This window comes from Phaenicophaeus curvirostris, chromosome 21, assembly GCF_032191515.1.
Source record: "Phaenicophaeus curvirostris isolate KB17595 chromosome 21, BPBGC_Pcur_1.0, whole genome shotgun sequence".
NCBI classification, from domain to species: domain Eukaryota; kingdom Metazoa; phylum Chordata; class Aves; order Cuculiformes; family Cuculidae; genus Phaenicophaeus; species Phaenicophaeus curvirostris.
In genome coordinates this window covers 2,072,646-2,094,962 of record NC_091412.1, presented here as the reverse complement: position 1 = coordinate 2,094,962, position 22,317 = coordinate 2,072,646, and the positions used below count along the sequence as shown (strand labels likewise).

The window sequence follows — 22,317 nt, the reverse complement described above, 5'->3', positions numbered from 1 at the left end:
CCGTGATCCAGAGCCCCTCCCCAGCTTTCCTGGAGTCCCTTTCAGCACTGGAAGCTGCTCTAGAGTCTCCCCACAGCCTTCTCTTCTCCAGACTGAACAACCCCAACTCTCTCAGCCTCAGATCACATGGACCAGTCTAGGGCCCTAACATTCCCTCTACAGAAACTCCCTGGTACTTCCAGAGCCTACCAAACACCTGCAGTATTACATCAACTACCAGCAATGCTCTTGCTTCATAGTGAGATGGTACCTTCAGAGCTCCTTCGCGCTCTGTCATGAGCATTTGGTTTATCCAAATGATCTCTCTCTCAAAGCAAACACCTCCTCCAACAGCAATGCTTCCAACTGTACAATATTAACTTGGAAATCTCCCAGTGGGCACAGACCAAGCCTGACCTCTTTATTACCTGATCTCAGAGCCCTGTGTGAATATAGCTGCTCACATTTGGCGCAACACAGTGTGTTGCCCTGCAGGACCATAGGTTTGTGCTCTAAGAAAATGAGAGTTCTTCAGGTGGGAGGAAAGACAAAAGCAAAGCAACCTTAAAATAAATCTTCTACAACAGAGCACTTATGGCTCCCCTGGGATGAAGCACATTAAATATATAAAATGTACTCTAAAAGTTCTGTTTTCTCACTCCCAGTTCATGGAGACCCTGATCCAACTTCCCTTAATGTCAAGGCAAAAATTCTTTCCCTCTGAGCTAAACCTTACCTTTAAATTGGGCTAAATAGGTATTGGTACCAACTGTATGTACCTTCTACAAAGGTTTGGAGTGATAGGACGAGGGGCAATGGGTTTAAACTGGAGAGGGGCAGATTTAGACTAGACATGAGGAGGAATTTCTTCATGCTGAAGGTGCTGAAGCACTGGAATAGGTTACCCAGGGAAGTTGTGGCTGCCTCATTCCTGGAGGTGTTCAAGGCCAGGCTGGATGGGGCTTGGAGCCCCTGATCCATGGGAGGTGTCCCTGCCCATGGGAGGGGCTTGGAATTAGATGATCTTTAAGTTCCCTTCCAAACCAAACCATTCTCTTGATTCTATGAATTCTGAGGAGCGCACACCCGGGGGGATGGACAGGCTATGTTAAAACCTGTTAGGACTTTGGGTGGAATGGTAACTACGTCTCTTAAACCTATGGGAAATCTCTCCCCTCCTCGTTATAATAAATGACAAAAGTGAACACAACTTCGGTAAGAGGTGCTTGAACTACAGCTTATGGGAAACCAGGCCAATACCTACTTACGGAACAGACGTGCCTCAGGCAGCACAAGTGCAAGGTCCTCTTGCAGCAACCACCCCCGATACCTGCCCTGGCTGAAAGGGGAATAGTTAGGACAAACCCTCCTTCTGCAAAACAGGGAGATGGGATGGGAAAATGATTTGTTATGTTGTGTTAGTGGCCATGCAGTATCATAAAATCAAGATATTAATGAAGACAAGCAGTCTGGAGTGTTTCCTGTTCTCGTAGCCTCTTGTTGACAAGAAACAATAAAATGACAAAGTGCAACACAGGCTCGAGCATTGACCTCCTATCAGCAGGAGGCAAGGACATCTTCCTCTTCCTTCCCTGCCCCTTCTCCCCCACCAAAGATTATTTACTTTGCAATCTAGGGCTGTCCAGTGAGAGAGCACACTGTAAACGGAATTTTTATGCTTTGGTGTAAGAGGGACTGAGCTAGGGCACATAAATGTTATCCTATAACCTGCTCACCGATTCGAGAAAACGCCTTCACTCTTGAGTGCAGAGGGATTTCCAAATCGGCTTAACCGCTGTCATAAATCAGAGCCTCCGCCTGCCAGGACTTCTTGGCGTATCAGACACACAGGAATAAAGGACCAGCGGAACTTGTAATGGTCTTACACGGGCAACAATCAGGTTCTGCACTATCTCACTTTACCTTGATAAGTAAAAGGCTGACCCTTGTCACACCACTAATCGATGCACAGAGCTCTGCTTTGTATCTTTATTGCTTAAATTGAAGCTGACCTGTACAAACTGTTTAATAAGTGGTGTGTAGCAGAAGACTGGAAAAGTTCAGAATCATAGAATCATTAAGGTTGGAAAAGACCTCTAAGATCATCCAGTCCAACCATCAGCCCAACACCCTCATGCCTACTAAACCATGTCCCAGATTGCCATGTCTACATGGTTTTTGATCCCCTCCAAGGAAGGAGACTCCACCACTGCCCTGGGCAGCCTCTGCCAGTGCTTCACCGCTCTTTCAGTAAAGAATTTTTTTCCTGATATCCAATCTAAACCTCCCGTGGTGCAACCTGAGACCATGAAAAAAATGACACAAAATCAAGTATAGAGGGGGGAACGGGGAAAAAGGTTTTGCTTATTGTTGATATAACTTAGAGAACCTCCCTCTCCACCTTGTCTTGGCATTCAGAGGCCCAGATTGCCAAGGTAGTAACCTGGATTTAAGAATGCTTAGCATGGCTGGGGGAAGGGAAGACAACAGTGGCATGCCCTGCGCTGGGTAGGGCTCAGCGCTCTAAATATTTGCCATCATAAATCTAGAAAAGCAACTACGAAGCATTCTGGCTGGCTAGAAGATTAAGGTGCCCATTCGCAAGGACTAAGTCTCTGGGTCTCAGCATTAACCCAGCTGAATGCTGTGCCTTCAGGAACTGGACTACAGTTCTCATTCCGGCTCTGCCTCCGACCCGCTGTGTGACTTTGGGGAGGTCATTTCTCCCATCTGGCTTCCTTGGTTTTCCCAGCTGTAGAAAAAGGCAAGCCTCATTATTCCTTCCTATATAAAACCATCCTGAAACCTACAGAAGATAAATTATATCGAGAGCCAGGTACTATTATTGTTAGAGCTCTGATGTGCTAAATAGACACCGGCAAGAGACATAACAGCAAAATAAATTCAAGGGCAAGGAAAGCAGACAGAGCAATAAAGCACAAAAATTGAAGAAAGAGGAACAAATCTAGGGAAACCCAGAGTGCAGCACTGGGCACTGCTCCTGTGGTCTAAGTATATCTGGAAGGATAACACTATTCTGAAGCTATTCTATAAATCCTGTTGTCCATCCTCTCAGTCTTTGTGTTTTTCACGGTCTGTAGTTTTGGTGAGTCCAAACTGCTGCTCCTACTCAGCCCCACACACAGGAAAGGCTTTTTTTACCGTTTGGCTTATAAAGGATTGACTGACTGCAGCTGTACAACTCAAGTAGAAAAGAAGATGCTCTATAACCTTTCGAGATCAGCCAGGATTATCCTTTCTCCAGCTGGGAAAAGCACCAGTGAGATACAAAAAGCAGAGGAGAGCTTGGATGCAGACCTGTCAGACAATTAAGTGAACTTAACTAGTATTTATATAACTGCACATGTAGCACTTTATTATGGCTTCATCAAGAGATAGCGGAGGCTCTGGAATCAACATAGTTATATGCCTGCTACTCTAGCATGGTACCGCGATCCATCTGTCAGCGTGTCCTCTGCTGTCACAGGATCCTTGTACAGAGTCTACCGCCTTCTGGTCATTTCCATTACGGATGAGGCTGCAGCATCCCTGTGATGCTTCGGTACAGGAGTTACAGTACCCCTCTACCCAGTTTTTACTACATCTCTTAGGCAAAGAGCAGCTTGTATCTTGGAATTAATATAAAAGAACACAAAAAAATTCCGTCTTTGCAATTCCTAAGAAACCGGTCACCTTTGCTTTCCAGAGAGCAGCAGAAGCTGAGGGTGCATGAACTGGCTTTTGAATATTTGGAGTGAGAGTGCTATGAGCCTGGCTGTGCCTGCAAAGACTGGGTTACGGTATGAATGCAGGGTCATACATCCTCCTTGGTGGATTTCTTTTCCCCTTGCTGTTTGAGTTTTCAGTACTATCTCTTCCTAAAACTGTGTGCAGCCTTGTTTCTCAGTTAAAAGGATTTTCTTTACTTTTTAAAGCCTGTTTGATGAGTGATACGAACTGCCAGCAAATAGTACATTTCACTCCCCCTCATTAATGTTGTAAATTAATTTAGGACTCATTTAGATGCAGGATTAATAACCTGAGGACTAATCCACTCTTTATTCAGAGGACATATTCAGGATGAGCAGTCTTTCGTCTCACATCACTCAATTAGTTAGCAGGATCATCTCTTGGGAATTAAATGATGCTTCTGTCTCTCTGTTTGCAAAGGAGCTGTTCAAGGTTAAGGCAGAAGTCTGGGAGACATCAGTCCTGGTCCCAACTCTACTATTGCCCAATTTGCAATCATAGAATCACCAGGTTGGAAGAGACCCACCGGATCATCAAGTCCAACCATTCCTATCCAGAGGGATGAGGCTTAGAGAACAGGCAAAAGATTAAAAGCAGTGTTTATGGTGGTTTAGGCTGGCAGCTTTTATTTCACTAGGTTTAAGGGCACACAGGCCATGGGCCTAATACAGAACTTCTTAAGCTGAAGTAATACACTTGATAAGTTTTCAGTGAGGTGCCCCTGCCCTTAACTTACATGAGATAATGTATTATTTTGTGAGCGCTCGTTTCCTGGGACAGCACTGTGATTAATGCATTCTCAACATTGCAGGGGCAAAGTCAAGCCCTCAGCTCTCAGATCAGCAAAGAAATCAAGAGAAAACGTTGCTTTTCTTAAAAAAAACGCTCAATAGCCATCTTGCAATATCTCAACCTTTCCAGATGCCCTGTGTGTTTGAAAGGGCTACAAGAAAGCTGGGGAGGGGCTGATTACAAAAGCTTGGAGTGATAGGATGAGGGGCAATGGGTGTAAACTGGAGAGGGGCAGATTTAGACTAGACATAAGGAGGAATTTCTTCACAATCAGGGTGGGGAGGCCCTGGCCCAGGTTGCCCAGAGCAGTGGTGGCTGCCCCATCCCTGGAGGGGTTCAAGGCCAGGTTGGATGGGGCTTGGAGCCCCTGATCCAGTGGGAGGTGTCACTGCCCATGGCAGGAGGTGGGACTGGATGGGCTTTAACGTCCCTCCCAACCTAAACTATTCTAGGATGCTATGATTTGCTAGAGAAATAAATAATATTTCTTGCAATTAACAAATGCAATGCCCTGCTGGGGCTTAGCTCTTACTTGCTGTCAGTAAATCATCTGCAGAAGGATTTCATCCACCGAGGGGAATGAAGATCAAATATCTGCTTTGGCAAGTGTCATTTTCCACCAGAATATTTTCTTGAAGGTACTTTGTGTCTAATGACACATTTAGGACCTGTTCCTCCGAGTACAATAAATAAATACAAATAATTGCTGTAGAAAGGAGCCTGACAGACAACCAGTGCCACTTTGGGCATAATTGATTGATGCTGCTTATAATCAGTGACACTTTTAAGGCTCAGGACTTCTGTTCTGGACATGGGCTACACATCAGCTTAGCTGAACTCTGCTGTCCCTCAAGGAGAGTGTTTTCAAAGCCTTGTGACAAATTGTTAATAATTATTTGTATTGCAGCATTACCAAGAAGCTGTACCCACTGATGAGGATCCTGCTGTGCCAGGGGCCACAGGACATAAAAAGAAGGAGATATTGCAGTGATTCACAGAGTTTGAAATCAAAGGCTGAATGATGGAGCTCCAGAATGTTCTCACCTCTAGTGTGATCGTAAAGAATGAATGATTTTACACTTTATTGTTGGCTACCATTTCAGAGACAAGCTCCTGACAGGCATAAGGAAAAAAGCATGGAAAAAAATATCTTTCTGGCACACTATTTCTAATCCTATATGAATCCTATTTTTTTTTTCAGAGATATCACTGTTCCAGCGTAGATGACAGTATCAAAACAACCACAGCACCACAACTCTATGACTCCAAATAATAATTCTCTAGGAAGTTTCCAAACCAGATTGTTTCTCTTCTTAAAACATTGTGTTTGCTCTCTGGCAAGTCCTTTCAACTCTGCATAAAGATCAAAAGTGCTGTCAGAACTCCAGGAGACTGCTCCTCAGCATTATCAGATCCAGCCTGCTGGCAAAGGTGCTGTTCTAAACCTCCTCAGGACTCGAGGCCAGAGAAGCTGGGTTTGTCCTGGGGCTGTCCTGCTCTGGCTGCAGGTGCCTGCTCCATTAAAAAAGACATCACAGTTGCAATAACCCTTCCACAAACACAAGGAGAGGACCGTCTGAAGCTAACAGCACCAAAATCACAGGGATATTGTTAATCCATGAGTTCCTATAAATGCAGTGACTGTCTTTCATGCAGTGATCATCCCCAGGTACTCGTCCTGATGAGTTTTACATTTTCATGCTCCCAATTACTGTACATTCAGCAGATTCTCTGCAGAGCACATGGAGGGCAGCATGCTTTACACTTATTACCAACCTACAGAAAGTCAAGAGAAGTGAGAACAGCAGGATCCTGCTGTTGTTTTATCATGAGTTTTCTGATCTAGGGGAAGGAACCATCTCTTATTTGAATCTGTCATAAATAACATCATTAGGTTTGTTTCCTTTTGGCCCATTTTGCATTCAAGTCACTCTGAGCCTTTATCTCCTTCCCATCAGCAATCAAAACCAAAAAACCTCTCATGTTCACTCATCTTCCTAGTAAGAGAGTATTTCACAGCCAATGTGCCCAAAGGCCATAACCGAAGAAACCTGACATCATCCTCCTGAGAAGAGGAAGGTCACAAAACCCAGTGAGAAAGCAAATTCTTTTACCTGTCTGTAGCAAGCCAGCTCCACTGTCTTTGACTCCGAAGTGCTGCTGGATGTCGAGCAACACGCCTGCAAGGAGAAGAGAGAGGAAACTCAGTGCCTTCAGCCTTTGAACAGTAGACGGCCCCAACCTGCTGTGAAGCATCAGCAAAGCTTCATGTTAGTTCAGACACACGACTTCTAACGCTTGTACATTGACTTCTTGGCCCTTGATCAGGGAGTGCAGGGACAGGACAAGGGGGAACAGTTTTAAACTAATGGAGGGTAGATTTAGACTGGATATAAGGCAGAAATGTTTTGCTGTGAGGGTGGGGAGGCCGTGGCCCAGGCTGCCCAGAGCAGTGGTGGCTGCCCCATCCCTGGAGGGGTTCAAGGCCAGGTTGGATGGGGCTTGGAGCCCCTGATCCAGTGGGAGGTGTCCCTGCCCATGGCAAGGGTGGGACTGGATGGGCTTTGAGGTCCCTTCCAACCGGACCCATTCTAGGATTCTAGACAGGCACACTCAATAATTTTGGGCTACTACAATGAAACCAGAGGGAGGCAGATCATGCGGAGAGTTTGGGAATGAAATCCTTATGCATGAGAAACCGCTCTTTCGTTTCTATACAAATAAGATCAAGGTTTTCTTTTTGTTTATTTTCTGCAGAGTCCAGATCCCTTACTTCTGTTATTTTACAGAAATATAGGGAAAACTGATTCTGTGCCTTGGGTGCTGCAGAGGGTTCCACCAGACAGACAGATTGAATTCAAGACAAGTCGTAACAAATCTCTGTTGGGAGGAGATGTGACACATTGATAGGAGCCGTGATGGAAATTTTCACATTTAATTAATTCTGGGGGGTTCTCATTTCCAAAACTAACATAGAAAATAAATATAAAATAGCTTAGTAAAGGAGGGCAAGTGACCAAATGGTTGGCTTTAAAGCAACTACAAGAGAACCAAACCCAATGTTTTCTCTTCCCTGACCCCCTGTTTCATTAATTGTATGAGCAGGTTCTGTAGAATTTACATATTCAAGAGTACTTATCACTTGGGTGTCAAACATATAAAGACATGCAGTGTCAGGTTCACGCAAACACGTGTGCTTTTGTAACCAACAAGCCAACAGGGAAACCTCCAAGAGAGCCTTTATAACATCTTGGGGGTCATGTTTGCCAAGCCAGTTGCGTCAGATGTATGTCCATAGGCCTGAACACTCATTTATGGTCTAAATAAAGCGCCTTCGGACTTCTTGGGTCTGCCACAGAGACAGTTGCCCTCTTAATATCTGAGTCTTCCTTATTTAGGCTGCTGTCTTCCCCCAGACTGAGGATATACAAGTTTCTTTTTTTAAAATAAAAATGAGAAACACCATTCTCCAACTATACTGAAAAGTTCACCTCCAGTTCAAAATTTGATCTGAAGCTTTATCCAAAGTGATTCTGCTCATCACATCAGGTTACGGGAATCTACTAAGCAGCAACCTGAACTCACTCATCATAAATATCTCTGCTTTTGGGGCTGCCAGTATCACACTAAATGACTAACATAGAGATAAAAGAGCCAGAGATAACTATTCCCAGAAGACATGCAGGACAATGCCAAGAAAACAGACATAAATTAAAAGTAATAAAGGTAAAAATGATACAGAGAAGGAAGGAAAAAGCAAGAAAACACATTTGTCCTATTCCATATTAGTTGTACATCTCCATTTACTTAGAGGAGCATTCAGTTGGCTCTAAACTACCAGTATCTGCCTGGTAACATTGGTTCTATCTTCTACAAGGATCCCTGCTTCCATACTCTCTCTATCAGACTGTTTAGCCTCCAGCAGAGAAGGCTGGGGTGGGGAAGGGTGTGAATCTTATCTGCGTGTGTCAATACCTGATAAGGGGAGGAGGTAAGGAAGACAGAGCCAGGCTTTTCACACTGGTGCCTATTGAAAAGAGGCAAAGGGCACAGACTGAAATCCAGGAAATTCCATTTAAACATAAGAAGAAAAAAAACATTTTACTGTGAGGGTGGTCAAACACTGGAACAGGTTGTCCAGAGAGGTTGTGGATTCACCGTCCCTGAAGATCTTCAAAACCCAACAGGACATGGTCCTGAGCAACCTGCTGTAGTTGACCCTGTCCCCTTAGCAGGGGGCTTGGACTGGATGATCTCCAGAGGTCTCTTCCAACCTCAATTATTCTGGGATTATGTAATTTTTTTAAGTGTTAAGTGCCTGATGACGTCCAGCCTGGCACAGTATTCCCCTAGCCTTTCATTTCTTTTGGAGCACTGCTGTCTACTGTGAGCCCAACAAGAACTTCTACGCTTCCTCTTGAATTTACCTCCATTTTCAAAATGCCTTGGCATTTCTTAGCTGTCCTTCCCTCATTTGCTCCATTAATAACTGAGAAAACATTATCCAGGCAATACCTGATGAACAGAATCAAGTTTTGCATTGGCGCAGCAAACCCCTCTGTGGTTTAGATGACTTACACGCTCCCCTTGGTGAACCACTCTTCCACAAAAAGCCAGTTCCCCTGCAACCCAACCTAGAAACCTGATTTAGCTCACCCACCTCTGAACACCTTCAATTTGTGCTGCATTACTGAAATAAAAGAAGCTCCAAGCTGATGGGCTGAACAAGAGGATGGCATCCACCCACCATCTGCCAGTGTATCAGGAGGTGAATGGGGATCGCTGACCACCCAGTGATGCACCTGCTGAGATTAAGTCTTGTATGGAATTTGTCTGTAAAAGTAAGGAGAGCTTCGATCCCTCTGATTTGGCTTCTCCAAACTGAGTCTGGGGCTCAGCTGCAGGGAGTTACTGGGATATTTCGTCTCTGTGTAGCAAAATTAAGTGATGATACCAGAGCATAAGAAAACGTTGTATTCAGTATTTCCTCCCTTCTTTGCCATTTTTCTTGAGAATGTTGATGGCTTTATCTTCCATAAAATTGGGATTATGGTACCTACAAGTTCTCCTGACCTGCTGAGCTTCGTTTGATGTGGGCAGTCTGGGACCAACCGATAATGGATCACAAATTGAAGCTGGTTAAGCCTACAACTTTATTCTGGTGGGGGAGAGGGCTGTGGGTTCTGAGGACAGTCAGTTCAACAGGACAATACAAACCCACAATTACAAGACCCATGTGAGCTTGGACGAAGGTCTCAGATGATTAAGAGAGATCTGCATGTCTAATTGGCATGAAGTCCCTACTCCAAATCTGTTTGATATTCTCTTTGGACTACAGGTGTTTTGATATGGGATTTAGAGCAGTAAATTAGAGACAGCAGCAAGCAGATGATGCAATGCATCCATGAATGGATAGGAGTTTCTCTCTGCTGTGGAGATCTGCTCAGCACATTCACATGGGAACAAACTCCTCCTCTCTTAAATTTGCTCAGCTCTGTTTCCACCTCAGCAATGACTCACCTCCAACTTTAATAAGATTTAGGGATACAATTAAGCAATGATAGACCAGGGGAGAACACAGTAAAATAACAGGGCTTTTGACTGTCCCTTCTGCTTCTAGATGATAGGAAGGCAGAAGAAGCTGGAGCCAGGCTCCAGACAGTGATCATGTTGCTTGTGGAAATGTGCTCCCAGGTATCTCACACCACCTGGATTAAAATTCATACCTGTGTCCCAGGAGGACCTCAAAATAGCCATGAGCAGCTAACAGGCACCAGCCTTCCCCAGACAGCCTCTCGACAGGGCTGAGGGCCGTCTGGGATGTCTTTATGATTACATGGCACATGTTAGTGCTGTCACCTATTATTTCTTAAGAACATTCAGCAGGACTGATCCAACATACAGAAAAAATGGTGCCAACCTTCCAAAGTATCTTATTAGCTGAACCAGACACTATCAATGCTGATGTAGAGCTTGGAACTCAATGAGATGGAATAGAGGCAGCACCTAGCCAGAAGCACTGATCAAGATGGGCACAGAAACAGGACTTACAGGGAAGCCCAGACAGAGGGATGACTGGTTACTTCAGCCCTATCTAGGTTACTCCACCAGGCTAGTGTCTAAGCACCTGACAAAGACACCAAGGCAGTTATCGGATTTTTGTGGGCACTGGGCATGAAGAGGACTTTTAAGAGCAATTTGGAGGATAAGAAGTCTTTGGGTGTGGAGTGGAAGATAGGGAGGGAATGTCGAGTAAATGAGGAACGTGGCTGACCTCATCCACCTCCAGTGTCAGAGGGTTTCTAGGATCTAGTGTAGGATCCAGCAGACTCTTGCCTCCCGTTCTTTAATGGCCATTTCACAAACAGTGAAGATAAAAGACCTGATTCTGAGGAGGTGGGAATGCAGGTTCATGTTTAACAGCCCAGGTTATCTCTGATTTAGGGGAAATACTTTGGGAAAGGCAAATTTTCCTGGAAGTGCACAGTTCAGGCTTCAAACAGGGAGGTAGGTGGCACTGATCATGCATGAAGCAAGCTGCTTCCTTAGACAGACTTTGTGTTACTGACCACAGCTCAGACAAAACAAAAGCTGCAAGGCTGGAAAGTCATCTTTTATGGGGTAAACAGATACCCTGAACAGAAGATGATCTTACTACAGATGTTTTTGTGAGAAGCATCATTTCCAGAACCAGTCCACAGCAGATCCAAGTGCAGAGTGCACTGGGTGTCGTTCGTATTTAAAAGAAACGAGGGCTCTCCACCTAACGACTGCTACCTGTATATATGAAGAAAGAGTCACTATGGTAGGAGTCAGCGTTCACAAGCTCAGCCACAATGAAAACATAATTTCAAAGTAGAAAGATATTAGGGCTTCCCTGGGAAAGCTCCATTTTCCACTCACTAAACCAAAACATTATGATTTGATTTCAAACCGCTTCCAAAGCAGGTGCAGAATATAGAGTTTGCCTGTGCACTGAGTGCAAAGCTACAGGAACAAAGCCACGGGTTTTCAGCTCACCAAGTGTTCCATCAGAAATGCCCATACACCTTCTTTAAGCACAAACCGAGCTACTCAAAAAGCGCAGGCATTTTTAAAGGTATCTTTTAATGGGGGAAACTATGGTGTTTAAAAGAAACCAGCAGTCCTGGCTTTGCACTGCTCTTCAAGGAGGCCTCAAGGAGAACCAGACCCACACACTCTCTTGGCTCCTGAAGAGCCAGGGAAGAGTTTGCATGGATAGCTCTTTAGCCTCCACTACCGACCTCTCCTCCTTATCAAGGCATTTTCCTTCCCAGGCTGTGATTACTGGTTCTTCTAGGACCAGCTCCCTCAAGTGAAGCAAGGACAGCCAAGCCCTGGCCTCGTAGCCATCAAAAGCACATGCCACCTTCCTACCATCAGGCTCTTCCTCGTGCCTGCAGCCTCACTCAACCTGCTTCAAATACTGCATTAAGGAGACCTAGGAGTGATGCACACACCTGTCTGTTCAGAGACATGTGAAAAGATTAGGTGGAGAGAAGTTATTTTGAGGTCTCTGTGACTACATCTTGACTGCAACCCCAAGGTACGACTGCAGCTCACACACAGATCCCTCAGCTTCAAACGAGCTCAGCCACCTACCAGCTACTAAACTCTGGCTTCACAGTTTGAACCCTATTCAAGCACTCAGCTGTAGAAAACCACTGCAGTAGCCCTGCTGATATTTGCACCTCAAAACAGGCTCCCACTGCTACCAGAACATCTGGAATCAAAGGAGGGGAGATTCAGACTGGATATAAGGAAGAAATCTTTTACAATGAGGCTGGTGAGGCTCTGGTGCAGGTTGCCCAGGAGGCAGTGGAGGCCCCATCCCTGGAAATATTCAAGGTCAGGCTGGATGGGGCTCTGAGCAACCTGATGTGGTTAAAGACATCCCTGCTTCTGCAGGGGGTTAGACGGGATGACCTCTAAAGATCTCTTCCAACCTAAAGCATTCTATGATTCTAAAGTGCATTACCACTTTCTTTGGCTTGCTAGGAAAGCAATCCCTTTCTTGCATGCAAAAGGAAGCAGGGCTGCTCTTTAAGTATTGCTAAAGGTGTGGGGTGAGGTCTTACTTGAAAACATGGAGAAAACAAGGAGCTTCCTTAGGACATCCACACTGACTTGCCTTCTGCAAAGAGCATTTCCACTGTTGCATGCGATGACAAAACGCATCGGTGAAACCGCCTTTGGTTTTGAAATAATGCTGAAGGATTATAAAGGAACAAACAAAACAAAACCAGCAACTAGACAAATCAAAACAAGGGTTTCCTAAGCTCTATTCACATGGGCATGCTAGCAACTTGTGACCTAGAAAGTGTTGAAAGGAAACTGCCAACACTCCCAGTGAGATGTTTACAGCAGGGTTTCCCTAAGCAATACAGTGAAGGGCTGTGAAGAGAGAAATCCAGCACAGCAGGTCAAGCTGAAGATCTGAACAAGCCAGGCTCTCGGTGCCCAGCACCATTCACAGGCCAGAAAACATCAGCTCAAACATCTGCAACTAAAACTCCAGAACAGGTGAATGCAGAGATCAGAGCCTTCAGGAACCAACAGCCTCCCATGACCTGCACAAACAGAAAGGCGTCTGGGAAGGCTCATCTTTGAAATGGAGAGAATCACTGAATTGTAGAATAGTTTAGGTTGGAAGAGACCTTAAAGCCCATCCAGTTTGACTCCCTGCCATCCAGTGGGACACCTGCCACTGGATCAGGGGCTCCAAGCCCCATCCAACCTGGCCTTGAACCCCTCCAGGGATGGGGCAGCCACCACTGCTCTGGGCAACCTGGGCCAGGGCCTCCCCACCCTCACAGAAAAACATTTCTTCTCTTCTCAAAAAGCACTCATCTCAATCTGTCCTCTTTCAGCTGAAAACCATTCCCCTCATCCTCTCCCTGCCCTCCCTGATCCAGAGCCCCTCCCCAGCTTTTCTGGAGCTCCTTTCAGCACTGGAAGCTGCTCTAAGGTCTCCCCACAGCCTTCTCTTCTCCAGGCTGAACAACCCCAACTCTCTCAGCCTGGCCTCATACAGGAGGTTCTCCAGCCCTCAGATCATCTCCGTGGCCTCCTCTGGACTCGCTCCAACAGCTCCATGTCCTCCTTGTGCTGAGGACTCCAGAACTGGCACAGGGCTCCTAGCAGGGTCTCACCAGAGCGGAGTAGAAGGGCAGAACCCCCGTCCCTCATTCTGATGATCCATCTAGAGCAAACCCACAAGGGCACAGACCTGTAGCTCTGACCCACGCGAGGACCTGCTGCTCGCCCTGAGCCTATTTTCAGTGGGTTTTCATTAGGAATAGCGTGATAACACCCTGCCGAGCACTCTACTGCTTGGGAAGAGACATACAAATCTCTCACTGCTTTGTAGTTCTATTCCTATTCTGAATCCAAACCCGCTGTTATCCTCAGAGACCCACACCGCCTGTCACACCCACTTTTGCCATTCAATATTTTTATCATTATTACAGTATCGGGGAAGTATCTAAGCTGTTTGTGCATTCCCAAAGGCATCGGGCTTACCTGCATGGCATGTAAGAAGTAATTAAGCATTAGGAAAAAAACTAAGGAACGCAATTAAGCAAGGGCTTGGAGATGAAAATGTATTAAAAAACAACTTTGCCTTCTCTCTCCATCAAGTGGTAATAAATGATGGTTCTTCCAAACTAGCTCAAACTCCACTGTAATGCTGGATGCAAAGTCTTAGCACCAAATTGCCTGCAAGAGTGGGAGAAGGTAAATAAAGTTCATCAGGTGTAGAATCAATTAACACAAGGCATCGTTAACACCGGGTCAGGCCATCTGGGGAAGGCAGCACAGGACAGCTTGTCCTGCTCAGATAAAAAAAAAAAAAAATCAAACCAAAACAAATAGGAATTTGAATGCAACCCTGGCTGCCAAACGCTGGGTGCCTCACTGGCAAAACCACACCCTAATCAAATCCCTCATCTCCCTAATTACAGTGCAGGCCTGTTCCCAGGACTATGGTTGGGAAGGAAGCCCTGGTCGAATGGGGAACATGGGATACTTGGCCAGCACGAGCCCAACAGATTAAATACATTCCATAACATGGATGATTTTCCATTTATGATCCAACGCAACAGCAGCTCTCACCAGGAAAACTCCACAATGACATGGGTCGAGTCTGAGACTTGGCTTGCTGTGTCACTTTGCTCTCCCTCCCACCCCTGCCACACAGCTCCCTGCAACGAGATCCTTAATTTCTACCTGTCTCCACTCCCGGTGAGACTCCAGCCTTAGCTAAGCTTAATCAGCCTTGCAATTCCCACCAGCCAAGGGAAGACTTCAATTACAGATGGGTGACGTGATCTGGCTGGAAGGACAGGCTGAAATGAATTGGCACCTGGACCTGAACTTGGAAACCAATTTCATCAAGACTTGGAAAGATGCCTTTACGTGGAATGGTAAAAATCTGCTGCTACAACTTTAAACAGCCAACAGAAATGTAAGGAGTAACTAAGGTTTATGAAATGAAAGGAAACACTCTCAGATGAAGCCGGCCAGACCTCTTTCCCATCCCCAACATCTCTATCTCAGGACTCAGTTCAAACCCTCTTCCAGTTTCTAACTCACAAATCAAGCCACGCTTTGCACCGCAAAACCTCTGCTCTAACACAGACTAGAACGTTACCTGTACTGAGGGAAGAAGCTGCTCTTGTGATATTTTAGATCTAACCAGCAGCCTTATTGGATTTACAGATCAAAGAGCAGAGCCTCAAAAACTAAGAACACTATTATTTTACTTATTCAAATCATGGAAGTTTCAGAGGCTCCCCCATAAGACTCCCCGTGTGCAAGATATGGTAGGGAAAAAGTGAGCCTGACACCAAAAGCTCTAGAGAACTTCTGGCTTTCTAATCTTTACAGAAGACTCACAAGTCCAGCTAATTCATGTAATAAAACATATCTCAGACTTTGTATACAGACTAATTAAAATAAACAAAACCAGTATAGATAATGATAGAGCAAATCAAGTGCATATGAATTCAGCCAGTGACTCACCACTCCCTTGTTTTCCCTATTGGAAAACTTGGCGGATCAGCATACTGGAGTGACAATGAGTCAGGAAACTGGCATGAGCCACAAATTGCAAGGAAATTAAAATAACCATCTACAACATCTCTTTGGGGGGACATTTTGAAGATTTTTGCTGGCTTTGTACGGATGTGGCTATGGACTTCACAGCTCTACTCGCATGGTTTTCTGGCTAGACAAAATCAACAAAGAGAAGAGTCATTTACAGGTTCTTCTAGAGGCAAAATGTAATCATAGAATTCTAGAATGGTCAGATGGGACCTCAAAGCCCATCCGGTCCCACCCCCTGCCATGGGCAGGGACACCTCCCACTGGATCAGGGGCTCCAAGCCCCATCCAACCTGGCCTTGAACCCCTCCAGGGATGGGGCAGCCACCACTGCTCTGGGCAACCTGGGCCAGGGCCTCCCCATCCTCACAGTAAAACATTTCTGCCTAAGATCTCATCTCAAACTCCCCTCTTTCAGCTGGAAACTGTTCCCCCTCATCCTATTCCTGCTCTCCCTGATCAAGAGCCTCTCCCCAGCTTTCCTCTAGGTCCCCTTTAAGTAATGGAAAAATAATGACTAGGCTCTTGTTCTCAGAATCAATTTGATGCCTTTCATTTTACATCTTCTTGCTTATCTTTTAACCAAATCCACTTGAAGCACACTGCCCCATCCTACTGGATGCTTGGTATCACTTTATCTTTTAAATAGGCAGATATTACTCGCTTGGAACCAGCCAAAGCACATGCAAATATTTTAATAGTACTAAACTGACAACTAATGGCCTGCATGACATGAGGTAACGGTCCTCACCCTAATTCTGCGCAAGCATAACCTCTAGCTGGTCACTTGGCTGCCTGCCTCGTTCATGCAGACCATGAGAACTTGTCTGATCAGATTTGAGAAGTTCAGGCAGGTTGGGAACACAAAGCCCACCAAAAAGCCTGGGCTATGAGATGCACCTTCCATGCACAAGCGGCCCCCTCTCTCATCAAGGGATGACATTTCACTATAATATGATTTGATTCAACTGTTAAGCTTAAAAAAAATGTTTAAAGATAAATAAGAACTGCATATTTCAAGGCTGTGAAGGCTAACAGAAGGAATTCCCTACTTTCTGTAATATCACAGAATCATGAGAGAGGATTTTTTTTTACCCCTTCCCTCCCCTTTTACAACCACACACACTTTTGTGACACAAAAGACTGAGATGTGTGTGAACAGCCAGGGTAATTAGTGACTGCTGATTTATGGCAGATGACAGCTAATTTCTCCAGTTAGGAAGATTTCTATCAAATCTCTAGAAATATGCCCTCAGATTGGATATACTTCCAAGCGACTGCATCTCATTTCTCATTTGCATTTTGCTTCTGCTCAGCAATGCCTCGAAGCTATTTGGGAACATCACAAGCTGCCCAGGGCGTGCTCCTATATTCTTGTAAGGAGCTTTCTATTCTTTTTGACTACAGAGAATGTTTTATAATGTGCAGAATCATAGAATGGTTCGGATTGAAATAGACCATGAAGATCATCCAGTCCAACACCCCTGCAGTGAGCAGGGGCACCTTCAGCCAGATCAAGTTCCTCAGAGCCCCATCCAACCTGGCCTTGAATGCTTCCAGGGATGGGGCATCTACCAGCAGTCTGGGCAACCTGGGCCAGTGTTTCATCACCCTCAGTGAAAAACAATGTCATTCTAATATCTAGTCTAAATTTCTCTTTTAGTTTAAAACCATTACCCCTTGTCCTATTGCTAGAGAAGCCGAGGTACCCTGTACAGAGCAGCCTGCAGAACAGCAGGCAGGCGGTAGAGCAGCCTGGCACCAAATCTCAGGCACGTCCCACGCCTCAGTCAAAGCATGACACGTCGACTGTCACGGTCCTGGGCTCACAAAGAGTTCTGGTAATCAGCTTCATGCAGCATCAGGATATATTAGAACACCTCCAGTGCTCCTGGCCAAGCTGCATCCTGTTTAAAGAGCGTCTTTGCCATGTTAGTTAACATCCACTGCACAAAACTCCCTCTGCAACCTAGATTGGGAGAGGGTCGTGAGGCTTTAAAAGTGCAAAAGTATGAAATGCTGGAATTGCCTATGGCACATCCTCCACAGATGGAAACTTGGATAAAACTGTGATGCCAACTTAGGGCCCACTTTTAAGACGACAGGAAATCTGTTTAAAAAAAACCCAAAGCCCTACTATTTCAAGTAGCTACCTAAATCTCCTTGGTTTAGCTTCCAGATGAAAAAGCCTTTGGCTGCAGATAAAAATACCTACCCCAACTTTAGTAATCCCAGAATGGCCCTTGCTGTTAAATACAGGCTTCAAACATCTCTGAGACTGCTGCTGAACACAGCAAATAGGTTTAGGAGTCTGTCATCCCACGTAAAGAAAGGAGGATAAAGCTACTGAAGTTCACTCTTGCACACTGCTCCCTTTCATTCACCTGTTTTCCCTGTTCTCTCTGGTTCTCCTCACACATCTCCTAATCTATGATCCATGAAGCAGCTTCCCATTCCCAATGCATATTCCCTTCCTCCTTCCCTCGCGTCACACCTGCATTCACTTGAGGAATGCTCCCACCACAAGTGTGTTGATCTACACCAGAATCCTACTACGTGGGGCATTAATATATAACAAAGGTTGTATAACATTGAGCTACAAGGATGATACAAGGGCTGGAGCACTTCCCACATGACGACAGTCTGAGAGAGTTGGGGTTGTTCAGCCTGGAGAAGGGAAGGCTCCGAGGAGACCTTAGAGCAGCTTCCAGTGCTGAAAGGGGCTACAAGAAAGCTGGCGGGGGGACTGTTTACAAAGGCTTGGAGTGGTAGGACAAGGGGCAATGGGTATAGACTGGAGAGGGGCGGATTTAGGCTAGACATAAGGAGGAATTTCTTCATGATGGGAGTGGGGAGGCCCTGGAACAGGTTGCCCAGGGAGGTTGTAGCTGCCCCGTCCCTGGAGGGGTTCAAGGCCAGGTTGGATGGGGCTTGGAGCCCCTGATCCAGTGGGAGGTGTCCCTGCCCATGGCAGGGGTGGAACTGGATTGGCTTTGAGGTCCCTTCCAACCCAAACTATTCTATGATTCTATATAAATAAATCAGAATGTCCTGCGTGGAGGAGTTTTTTCCATACCCTCACATGACCCAAGGGGGACATTTTTCTAACAGACAAGGACTGAGGATGTATTACTCCACAGAGCCAACACAGGCTCCTGGAACCCTCTTGGTTTTCTTCCATAGCTACTTCAAGCAACCATTGCAGTCCTTTAGTCACTGGCAATTTTTAATCTGTAGATGGATGGAAATGCCCTTCTGCCATCACCCACTCCACTTTTGAGGGACATGGTTTAGTGTTTGATAGGAATGGTTGGACTTGATGACCCGGTGGGTCTCTTCCAACCTGGTGATTCTATGATTCTTTGATCTCTCTTTCCTCCCACAGAAGCATTAAGCATCTGGGTTTCATTGGGGCTCCTGGTCAAGCTGTGCAAGGAAACAATCGAGCCTGGTGCACGACTGTCGGTTGCTGCATTAGTTTTGTAAGCAACAAGTCTTTAAATTCATCAAGCTGGCATGGCAATTGGCTTTGTGCAATTAATTAGTAAGGTGCGCAGATCTTCAAAGCAGATCGTTGTGGGGCACAAAAGCTGGTTAAAGAACCTGGGGCTTACCCACAGGACTATTAGAGAACAAGAAACCGGCTTTGGAGTTATCATAGGTGATTATTTAAATGCATCAGTCTAGCATCTTTAACATGACCCATTGAAGAATTTACTATAGAATCACTAAATAGTTTGGGTCGGATGGCACCATGAAGGTCACCCAGTCCAGCCCTCCTGCTGTGAGCAGGGACATCTTCAACCAGATCAGATTGCTCAAAGCCCCATCCAACCTGACCTTGAATGGTTCCAGGGCTGGGGCTTCTCCCACCTCTCTGGGCAACCTGGGCCAGTGTTTCACCACTCTCAGCATAAAAAAATTCTTCCCAATATCTAGTCTAAACCCCTCCTCTTTTAATTTAAAACCATTACCCTTTACATTCTATAATAGCTCTATGGCTGGTATAGCAGTAAAATCTGTGTATAAAACCTTACACCTGCAGGAGGGTGTATATGTAGATGAGAACAGAGTGCACTAAAATAGGCACAACACCTCGGGCTTCTCTATAATTGGAAGTGGTCCTTGGTGTGTCCACATGACTGCAATGATACCAGGAAATCCTCACTGCATGAGCGGGGCTTGCTCTGTTCTATTTATAGTGTTTCATTCAGTGGGAGTTGTGGCAATTTCTGAACCTAAACCATCTTCCACAGCACCAGTTTTGATTTTGCCTCGTGCGTTGCCACAGGACATCCACGAGCTTGGGTGAAGGTACCAGGATAGGAACGCATCCTCCTAAATGACACAGTCACATTCACAAAACCTAATTGAACCCAGGCTTAAGGGACAGCACTGCTCTGTTCCCAATCCTGACACGGCATCGCTATTTAACCTCAGCTAAGTTATTTGATCACGCAGAATTTCAGAGCCTGCATTAACCTAATGAGGTTAATAATAATAATCATTGGTGTCACAGATACAGTAGGGTTTGGTTATTACATTCTTGTGAAGTGCTTAGAAGAGCCCCAGATGAAAGGGAAATTAGGAGAAGGAAGATTAATTAAAAGACATGCGCATCCCAAATAAAAACCAGGCAGGAACGTTGTTGTTGCTGTTATTAGGACAGAGAACCTGTCTGATTTAGGGCAGCTTTTATTTCTCTGTTGGTAAAGCAGACCTGTTTTAACCACTTTCCACATTCAAGCTGTATTTGTAGATTGTGGGTAGGTGATAAATGCAGCTGAGCCTCTGATATTGCAAACACAAAGGGCTTTGATCAAAGGTTTGGGTTCTGAGTTACAGGACAGAGCAGCAGTTTGCCTTTGCTATGACTGTTCAAGGCAAAAAAAAAAAATGTACTGCCACACTGAAGGAAAGACAAGGACTGAAGTTCATAAAAGAAACATTTCCTGTGGATAAACACACCGTAGTGAGAAGTCACTGGGGAGAAATGGTGCAATGAAATCCTGTTTCATTCCCAAGCGCTTGTTAATAAACAGACCTGTGCAAACGGAGACACCTTTTCTACAGAGCTGTTTATCCAGGTGGTGCCAGCATTTAGCAGTTTGGTCAGGCCCATCACCTGTCCTAAACAGGGCGAAAGGGACACACCAAGAGATGTGGTGATGTTAATTTGTGTAAAATGGAGCAGCACAGCCCAGGAGGAGACTCCAGCTCGCTGCTTTTTCCCCAAGCCCCAGCTGGGACCGGTGTCTGTGGGAGCAGCCTCCCTCCTTTGCCACAGATGATCCCTAGTTCTTCTGACAGCGTGCTGGGAGTGTGAGATGCTGTACTTCAATACAACATCATCCAGTGACAGATACAGTCCTAAATCGAACTTTGTATTTCAATGTGACACCAAATTCCATGAACTAGCCCCCAGGGCAGTCACAGAATCACAGAATTATAGAATGGTTTGGGTTGGAACGGATCTCAAAGCCCATCCAGTCCCACCCCTGCCATGGGCAGGGACACCTCCCACTGGATCAGGGGCTCCAAGCCCCATCCAACCTGGCCTTGAACCCCTCCAGGGATGGGGCAGCCACCACTGTTCTGAGCAGCCTGGGCCAGAGCATCATTACTGAATTCATTCAGTAATGCATTTCTTAAGAAATAGGTGAGTACAGGAATCAGGGGAAAAAAACCCTAATAATTGTACAGTCATTCCAGGACACAGAAAAACCTTTCTTTAACTTGCCCAGAAAGTTTTCTGGTTTTAAAAAACACAGTGGTATTGAACCCTTCACTTCTCTCAAGTGAGATGCTTTTAAATTGCTGACAGCAAGTCACCTACGCTTTCATTTATGATAATTAAAAAAAAATGGACATAGCATTCCCTTGTTCCAGAAGACACTGTAGTACAGCTAAAGATGGAGTTTGGGGTTCCCCCCTTAACTATAAACAGTAAAAGGCTCTAAATCATTAGTCTTCTGCTTATGAAATAGGCATTAATCCCTTAATGGCAGGTGCACCCCCAAGCATCATGAGATCCAGAGCTAACCGCAGCACACAGCTCATGGAGGCCCACATCTTTTTCAAAGAACATCTTGGCAAGGTTCCCCAAGCCAGTTCCCAGCAAGTTTATAGCAAAATGCTGTTTTCTAAAAGCAGAACTACCAGTCCCTGTTTTCCTATGGCTTTGTGTCTCAAGAAAGCTGATGCTGAGTCTTATACCATTGTGGTTGCTTTCATATCTAATAAACATTAAGCTTGTGTTACAGGGACTCCCTCATTTCCCTGGCTCCAAGTTTTTATGAGACCTCTGGCCACACTGTATCTTTGAGAAGTCTTCTTTCTTCACGTGGGGCCAAATTTGCCAACGGATGAAACCAGTAAGGGTTGAGGGGAATAAAGAATAACCTAGAGAGAGGCTGATTCACAAAATACCCTCTGTTTAAAGCCAACTGCTTCCACTGCAAGTCATGTCTTCATTTACTGGAAGTTCTTTCTTATGGTCACAGTGGCCACATTTCATTCCAGAGTGACTTTCCTGTTTCTGAACAGCCGTATGCGTCATAGATCTGAAGCCAGCCACAGCAGCTTTTCCTCTCAATACAGAAGCAAATATAAACTTGGAAACAAGTGCATTATTCTGTGCCGGTTACAACTCTCTCTTAAAAAAGAATCATA

At 45.3% G+C, this 22,317-nt stretch overlaps 1 protein-coding gene across 6 annotated transcripts in view; it reads right to left on the bottom strand.

Moving 5' to 3' along the window:
* The window catches only part of LOC138729592 (sphingosine-1-phosphate transporter SPNS2-like), a 208,105-nt gene that overhangs the window by 108,928 nt on the left and 76,860 nt on the right, over positions 1–22,317 (bottom strand). For all 6 annotated transcript variants that reach the window (XR_011338912.1, XR_011338911.1, XM_069873951.1 and 3 more), the window contains exon 2: positions 6,636–6,701. Coding sequence is in view for 3 of the 6 variants with exons in the window: in XM_069873950.1 (XP_069730051.1) it covers positions 6,636–6,701 (66 nt within the window). In the remaining 3 variants the exon portion in view is untranslated. The remainder of the gene's footprint in view (positions 1–6,635; positions 6,702–22,317) is intronic.